The 8,786-nt window shown below is 42.9% G+C and overlaps 2 protein-coding genes across 3 annotated transcripts in view; one reads left to right on the forward strand and one right to left on the reverse strand.

The window, feature by feature from the left end:
• Window positions 1–999, reverse strand: part of PUS10 (pseudouridine synthase 10) — a 31,442-nt gene extending 30,443 nt beyond the window's left edge. Inside the window, exon 1 of one of the 2 annotated variants that reach the window (XM_064146074.1) lies at window positions 715–999. The gene's annotated coding sequence lies outside the window, so the exon portion shown is untranslated. The remainder of the gene's footprint in view (window positions 1–714) is intronic. The other variant, XM_064146075.1, reaches the window with a different exon arrangement.
• Window positions 892–7,467, forward strand: PEX13 (peroxisomal biogenesis factor 13). Its single transcript, XM_064146076.1, has 4 exons — window positions 892–1,037; window positions 3,079–3,773; window positions 4,166–4,291; window positions 4,780–7,467. The coding sequence occupies exons 1-4, from the start codon at window positions 964–966 to the stop codon at window positions 5,073–5,075; spliced, it is 1,191 nt and encodes a 396-aa protein (XP_064002146.1). The 5' UTR covers window positions 892–963; the 3' UTR covers window positions 5,076–7,467.
• Window positions 7,468–8,786: the final 1,319 nt, after the last annotated feature.

Below are 8,786 nucleotides of genomic sequence, written 5' to 3' on the forward strand. Positions count from 1 at the left end.
GATGGGAGAAGTTATTACTGCAATTAATTTTGTTTCTGATGGATATGGATTCGGATTCTTTACGCTAAGCTGCAAAAATCAAGGACTACATAGAGAACTTCAAACTTCCTCTTTAAAAGGAAAAAAAATTCCCAAACATACTCCGAGGTATTGTTAGGTCGACCCAGCTTCATGAGAACTAAAACACTGCTACAATACTGTTTAATCGTCTGAACCAAGAGATTCAAGAAGAAAAAAAACACTGAGAAGCTTCTGATGAAACCCAGGGGCTGACTGAACGCCACCTCCACCAGCAGCAGCAGCAGCACAGGCGGGTCCCCGCCTGGCACTCACCAGAGCCGAGGCAGCTGCTTCCCCACCCGACACCCGAGACCTCGTACGTTCCCCGTGACCGCAGCCCCCGCCACACAACAGGCGCGTTTCGACAGCCCAGCCCTGCCCGGCCCAGCAGCGCAAGGGGAAGCTCAGCGCCCCCGCTCCCAGCCCGACGCCTCACATCTCGAGGAGGGCACAGAGCCCGCATCTCCCCATCCCACACAACCGCGCCCCGAGCGTTAGGTCCGTTACAGACCCTCCCCGGCTAAACCGGGGTGGGGAGAATGGGGACAGTACAGCATCGGGACGCCCTCCCTTAGGAAGGTCGGAACAGATGCAAGTGGGCTCCAAGTTGCCGCCGCCCCCTGCCCAGAGCGCTCCCTGGGGAGCGAAGATCACCTCACAGCAGCTCCACGCGGAGCCTCGCCCCCTCTCCCGGATGTGCCTCCGGACTCGGCACAGGCTTCTGCAGAGGACAGGCAGAGCGTATCGCTGGGATACCGTGGCGGGAAGCCCTGCCCCACGGGCGGCTGTTGAGTAGTTCGGCGCTCTCGCCATCGTGTCTGCCGGTGGGCGGGCGAACGGAAGAGCGCGGCACGGCGGGCCGGGGCGGGCCGGCGCCAGAGCGGGGCCCACAGCGAGGCGGACATGGCGTCGCAGCCGCCGCCTCCGAAACCTTGGGAGAATCGGCGGCTGGCGGGTGCCGTGGCGCCGGCCTTCCAGTGAGTGCCTGCGCCGACCTTCGGGCTTCTGCCTGTGTCTTTTGGGTGTTCGCCCCACTCAGAGCAGCGGCTCCTCCCCTGCCCGGGCCTCCCGCCCTGGCTTTCGCCTCTTGAAGCGAGCTCAAAGGTCGGGCCCAGCCGGGCAGAGCCTTGGCAAGCTAGTGGCTGAGCGCAGCTTGAGAGAGCTGGGGTGTGCTGTAGTCGTTCGCTCTGGTTTAATGAGAGTTGTGTGCCAGGCAGGGAAGGATCACTGTGAGATACTTGTCAGTGGAGAGAGGGAGTGAGAGGCTCCTGCAAAGCAGTGGTTTCAAACCGCATTTGTACCTTTAGAAAGCTGTATGTTTACTGTGAAGGTGTTGCCACGAATCGACAGAGTGTGGGTTCCTCCTGGGGACTGTATCGTTTGTGTGTGTGTATATATATATGTGTGTATGCCTGTAGGAGTGGAGAAGCTGCGGTGTCATCCCCAACAAGTGGAAAAGATGCGTCTGTGTGTTTTTGTCTTTTTGTCAACCAGCAATCTGAATCTTTGCAGAAAACCCAACCTGTTCACAGAGAAGGATGTTGTATGGAAAGTGTTTGCAAAGTCCTTTCGTTTTATCAGAACGCGAGGGAGGCTTGGTACCTGAAGATTGGTCTTGTTTTTCATTGGGTGCTAGTGATTGCAGTTAGAGTGATCTGAAACTGGGCAAAAGGTTAGCCCAAGATTAAAACATTAAACGGAAACTTTGCTGCTTTCACTGTAAGATGAAGCTTGCTGAGCAAGAAAGTCAATGTTATTTTTTCTTGGTGGGGTTATTTAGCTTATTTTGAATTCCTTCAAGTGGCTTTAGAAGTGGGGACTTCAGGGGAGGGCACTGCGGTGTGACTTAGTACGTTGCAGTAACTCTTTTCTGTGATAACTGATTTTTGCATCTGTTTTTGCTGAGAGAACGAAAGTCTACAACGGACAAAACAAACACTGTAGAGATGTAAATATTCTTTGCTGTGGGAACCTGTTAGATTTGGTGAGAGGAATTTGAACCTTACCTTATACGGAAATAGCGTAGTAAGTATGCTTCACACTGAAAGCAATGCAGAAGACAGCAGCTCCCTAGCAATTCAAACTTGACTTTTTTTCCCTCCTGTGAATTTAATGGACTACAGAAGTGGGAAGTCATGGGACAAAGTGTAAACACAGGACAGTGTCACAGCGTTTGAATTTTAGGGTGATAATATGTGATTGGGGTTTTTAATAAGACAGCAAAAGCAGGACAGCTACTTGGCAGAATTTAAATCCCAGTCTAGTACTTACTATCGTATTATGAAGGGCAGAGGTAAGATTACTTACATTTACAGACATACAAGGAATAAAGCTTGTTAAAAACCAAATAATTGGCTCATAATACCGTTTTTCCAACAGTTAACAGTAGTAGATTCAGTCCCTTGACATGCTACGCAGAGGTAATTTGATAATTCAGCTTGAGGGGGAAGTTTGGGTTCCAAAACCCTTTCATATGTTGTATGATTCCTTGGATTCTCAATTAGATCACATCACTTTTCTCTCAGGGTGGATCCAAAGGAGTTTCCAAACTTTCTTCCTACTGTATCACTGACTTATTGTATAGAGGAGTGTTGGAAATAAAGCTTTCAGACGGAAGAGTGCATAAATATTCTTGACTGCATATAAGAGGCTTCTGTTTGAGAGATGACCTACATGTTACAGCATCAGGTTTGATGGATTGAGAGTTAGCATTTCATGCTTTCTTAATCAGTACAATACATACAATGTGTATGCTTCAAATACACTGCAGTTCCTCATTTACACCAAATAGCTCATTATGTTTTGTTTGGATTTTTTTACCCCTGAAAGACCTTTATTTCCTGATGAAAACTTTTACTTCCCACAAATGTTGTGCAGTGTGCAGAGTGTTTGGCTACCAGGTTCCCTATCCTAGCACTGCTGAAACACACTAAGGTATTTAGTTACATAGTTAGCTAAGAGTTCTAGGGCAATGAAGATGCAGATGAGTACTGATCTTGCTTGTCTCAATTTGTTTAGGTCTGCCGACTTGGGTGACAACGTGCTGACCAGGCCTGGACAACCCACAGCTGCACGAATACCTCCACCTATTTTGCCAAGACCATCGCAGCAAATGGGAAGCAGTAGTCTGAGTACTTTCAGGCCAGCATATACTAGTTCTTTTTCTCCAGGCTATGGTTCATATGGAACCTCTTTTTATGGAAGCTATAGTCCTTACAGTTATGGATATGGTGGTTTGGGTTATAACCGCTTCCGTGCAGATGATATTCCCCCCAGCAGGTTTGTCCAGCAGGCTGAAGAGAGCAGCAGAGGCGCATTCCAGTCCATTGAAAGTATTGTGCATGCCTTCGCCTCGGTCAGCATGATGATGGATGCTACCTTTTCAGCTGTGTACAACAGTTTCAGAGCTGTGTTGGATGTAGCAAATCACTTCTCCCGCCTCAAAGTACACTTCACAAAGGTGTTTTCAGCTTTTGCTTTAGTGAGAACTATAAGATACCTCTACCAACGTTTACAACGATTGCTAGGTCTGCGGAAGAGCTCTGAGAACGAAGATTTGTGGGCTGAAAGTGAGGGGACAGTAGCTCGTGTCGGTCTTGACGACAAGGCTAACTCAGCAAAATCCTGGCCCATTTTCTTGTTCTTTGCTGTTATCTTGGGAGGTCCCTATCTGATTTGGAAGCTGCTTTCTACATACAGTGATGAAGAAACAGGTAAAGAGGATCTGCAACATAAGAGAAGTGATACGTATATTGTTCCTTTTGTTATTACATGTGTAGCGATTCATCTCGCGCTACAGGAATGTGTAAGTTAATAGATACTGGAGTGCAGTGCTGAATTTAAGGCACGTGATACAAGTAACAACCTGTGAAGTAGCTCATTGTTGAATTAGGGTGCAACTTCTTAGGAAGCTTTGTGTGATTCCAGTATCATGATTCCTTTCTATTAAATGTGGCATTTGGTGCAGGGGGGGAAGTATTGTTTGGATTGACTGAACAAATTGTACTTTGTTTGTTGCTCCTCTGTTGAAATTAAGTGATTTCTTAGTTTTCCTCTGAAACTTTATATCCAAGACAAATAAACTTCTGATTCTTTTTGGAAACAGTATCCAGTAACTGGGCAAGTGGAGAAGATGATCACGTAGTTGGAAGAGCAGAATATGATTTCAATGCTCTCTCAGAAGAAGAAATTTCTTTCCATGCTGGTGACATGCTAAAATTAGCACCCAAAGGTACACTTGTAGTTCTGTATTTTTCTCTTCATGCATGAAATAAGTCATATTGTTAAAACCTGAAAATTAAAACAAAAAAACCCTGACTTTAATTGACCAAACTCTTCATCCACACTGATTGTTTTTCTCTAACTACTTTCTCTAATAAAACTTGCAGAGTACTTTTGTTCAATTTCCTTAAGTTATGACAGTCTAAACATACTCGGGGTGTATTTTATGGTTACCTTTTTCTCTCATGTGCTGTACAGCTGTGAAGATCCCTGAGCATTTACAATATGGTGATGTCATCAGTTTCAGAACAACCTGCAATTCACATTACTCCTCGGCATACCTTCCTAATGCTTCCCTAGTCACATCTCTCTTCTGTGAAGTAATTTGTGTTTGCTTTCTATTGCAGAGTTATGTTCTCTGTGTGATTAGCCCTTATCTACCTTCTGGTGTATTTTGAATTGTCTTGTAATTTGATGCATTTGCATTTTCTTTTTCAGAACAACAGCCCAAAATCCGTGGTTGGCTTTTGGCTAGTTATGATGGCCAAACAACAGGACTTGTGCCAGCTAATTACATAAAAATCCTGGGCAGAAGAAGAGGTAGGAAAACAGCAGACCTGGAAAGGATTACAGAGCAACGACCAGCCTTTTCTGGCACATCTGTTACAGGATCCAGTGCTACTGTGACTTTAGAGGAGCAGGAAGCTGCTTTTAATTCTGCTTTTGCTGGAAGTAATAAAGATCCTGTTGCATCTGAATCTGCTGCGGTTGGCGGAGAAAAACAGGAACTCTAATGCGCTTTCATCAACAAAGCAACTGAACTGTGCTTTAGTGATACTTTTAAAAAAATCAGGATTTGTGGAAAATCTCTTTGTCGTGGAACACTGATGGGTTTATACCAGTTCTTGCTGCTGCCGACTGGTGGAGGGATGAAGAAATGACTGCTCAAATTTGTAGTATTTATTTTTGACTCATCTAAGGCTGTACATTAGTGATTTTACCCAACCACCCGGTAGCAACTTAGATCTTGAGAGAGGAGAATTGAGACATTTCTTTAAAAAGCAAACAACAGAAAAATAAAGTAGGCACTGCTGGCCTATTCTTGTTGAGTCAAGCTGTCGGTTAAACCTGGGAATAATAGCCAGTCTTCACTGAAATGTCATTTTGACAGAGACATCTTCAGTACATGTGCAAAGGGTAAGATGCCCTCCAAAACTCGATGCAGAGGTGTTAGTAACAGTGCATTGATTCCCCCTGAAAAGGGGGAGAATTGCAAGAGATTTAGGTGACGCAATAGAACAATTAGAAGTTGGAAATTTCTTGCTTTTCCTAAGAAGCAGGCTTGCTGTCATATAGACCTGAGCCCTTAGGAAAAAGGGACTTGTGAGAAAGGGAGAAGTAGAGTTTACAAAAAAAGAGTGATGAGGCTTCAACAGTAGTTTCAACCAATTCTCTTTTCTTTATTGAACATTAAAATAAAGGGTATCCTGCAGTCAGGTGCTTTCCAACTCATTTATTAGTCGTTACTCCCTTCTGACTGCATCAGTCCTAGCTGTTTCATGCTGTAACCTCTTGACTGTCTATCGATAATCTTACTAACTACCATCAGCATCTCAATTTATCCCTGTTCTTTATTTGTTTTAGATGAATGTCAAAGTATCTATCCTACCTTAAAGTGCAGTAGGAAAACACTGGGTTGGGGGCAAGTGTAATGTAATCCCAGAGACAAAGGTAACATTTTTCACTTAGCTTGTCTCAGTCAGCTAAGATTGTGTAATTATGCTGCCTTTTGGATGGTTTTGCATCTGCCCATATAATTTGAGGGCTTTGGTTTATCAAAAGCCATAAAAATGTTATAACTGTTCAAAGTATTTAGTATTCTCTTCATATTGGTGTTTGAGAATTCTGTATTGAAATACTAAGTTTGTTTGGGTTTGTTTTGGTTCTTTTTAAATGAAGCCAGGATAATTAAACCCCTTTTCCTTGTGGTATATATGTACAATATATTGAGCTTCTGAAGGGTATAGTGATGGATATAAAATAACTAAAGCTTGTTTTGATCATTAAAATAGTTTTTCTTCTTTAAAAGGTACTCAGAAGTATTAGTAAAAGGTAGGTTACATGCCTTTGCTTAAGTGATCCAGTAGTTCCAGTTTGTTTCTACAGAGATCATCACCTGTCCTGTGCTAGCAAAGGCTTCAATGTTATACTTTAATTGCATTTGCTGGTCTTCAGTTCTTAAAATTCTGTTCACCACAACAAAACTCTGACAAGAAAAAATAGAAGTGAGCACAGTTGTGTTCATGTGGCTGAAAAGACACATTAGTCTGGAGCCTTGAACTTTAAGGTAATCTCTAAATGCCTGTTGTTGACAGTTAGATCAAGAACTTAAATCACTGTATTCATGTATTGAGATATGGTGCAGAGAATCATTTTTACTGAATTGTTAGATCTTCAAGTACTAAGAAAAAGGGAAGACGACAAATGAGAAACTAAACTAACTTTAGTAGGTTTAAAACAGAATATGGTTTCCCTGTCTTCCAGAGCATTGAGGAGAAGTGTCTCTATTTGGAAATTACATCTGTTGTTGAAATAAAAGTAGCAGACAATCCTGAAATACAAAGTACAGAGAGGAAAAAGGAGGAGAGGGGACTATTGAATGTACAGCTCTACTTAGAGTGTGTATTTGTGGAGAGTGTTAATTTACTGCCATGAGATTTAATTAATGGACTATCAACCTCTCTTAGTGGCAGATTTCAGTCAGAGGAAGGGCCTTTAACATAGTAAATAATGTTTTGTAGATTATCCATTCAAGCAGACTGCTCTTTTCCAGCTCTGAACAAGTTGGGATGAGAATACTATGATGTTTGTTAGGAATCTTTAAATCTTAGTAATTTTTAGAAGGATGAATTTTATTTCACTTTCAGGTCATACTATTTTGAAAGCAATTATTAGGAGGAGAGTTTATTAATAATTTAACCAATTTATCTTTATAACAGTTTGACTTGGTCTGCCAATTGCTGTCATTACTACATCTGCTAAATCTTGACAAGAATTTTTATTCGATCTAGTGATTAATGGGGGAAATGGGCTCCGAAGAAATTAAATTATTTTACTCACAATTAATTGTACCAATTACAGAAGAGTATTAAAATGTATTGGGGTAAAATAAATACCATGCTTTAAGATTTTGATTTTATTGTTTGATGCACAACCTAGCATAAGGAAAAAAATGAATTGTATAATTTCATTGTCTCTGTTTCTCCCTGTATGTCAGGCTACAGGAAAACAAACACCTCAAAGAATGCTGACTGGAAAAGGGAGGCTAGATGACAGACTGCTCAAGACGTGTCCAAGGCAAGCAGACTAGAAAGAGGTCTGGCTGCAGCAGGAGTGTGTAGAAGAGGAGATCAGAAAAGAGAGGTGGTTGAAATACTGCTAAACTCTTAGGCATCAGAAAACTGACTGATTTTCAGATTGTACATACTAAGTTATCTCTATGTTATTCTTTGAAATTCTTTTGGGTTCCCCTCCTCCTTTACCCTGGTGGGGCTACATGTGGAGTACTGGGTCCAGTTATAGGCTCCCCAGTTTCAGAGAGACAGGAAAGTACTGCAGAGAGGCCAGCAGCAGGCTACAAAGGTGCTGAGGGGAGTGGAGCACCTCTGTGATGAGGGAAGTCTGAGAGACCAGGACTGTTTAGCCTGGAGAAGACTGAGAGGGGATCTTATTGATGCTTATGAGTATCTTAAGGGTGGGAGTCAAGAGGATGGACCTGGTCTGTTTCTATGGGTGCCCAGTGATAGGACATGGGCCAATGGGCACATACTATAGTGCAGGGTATTCCACCTAACCATAGGAAAAATCTTTCCTGTGAGGGTGCTAAAGCACTGGACCAGGCTATCCAGAGAGATTGTGGAGTCTCCTTCTCTGGAGACTTCTCATATTCACCTGGATATGGTCTCAGGCAATGTCCTCTAGGTGACCCTGCTTGTGAAGGTTTGGGAATTACCTGCTGCCACACACAATGAAATTCACCCAGGCTAGACTCAGCTGGATGGAAATTAAGGAATGAAGCTTTATATTCACAGCTTAGCACAATATACTAGCAGATATTTACAATATATTACAAGTATTTACAGGTATATACAGAAATATACAAGTTAAAAGTAATACAGAAACACAGTACCCCTCCCAGAAATCAGAGTCCCCAGGAGGGGCTCCAAGCCACCCTTCTACCTTCTTTCCAGCCCTCCATCTCAAAGTTTGCCTTATGTGCAAGGTGAGTTGGGAGGACTGGCAAGGGAGGTTAGAAGCAGAATGATTAGTTGGGTTACACAGATCCAAACAGAACAGCAGAAGCTCAGGGAGAAAATATAAACACTGACTCTGACAGATGGATAATGTCTTATCTCTGTGTCTTTTTTTTTATACATCTCAGCAAACCTATGAGTGAAGTAGACCTCATCATTGTTTCCTTTTCACAGCCTATAATCTAATTTCTC

The sequence above is a fragment of the Pogoniulus pusillus genome, chromosome 7, assembly GCF_015220805.1.
Source record: "Pogoniulus pusillus isolate bPogPus1 chromosome 7, bPogPus1.pri, whole genome shotgun sequence".
Lineage (NCBI taxonomy): Eukaryota > Metazoa > Chordata > Aves > Piciformes > Lybiidae > Pogoniulus > Pogoniulus pusillus.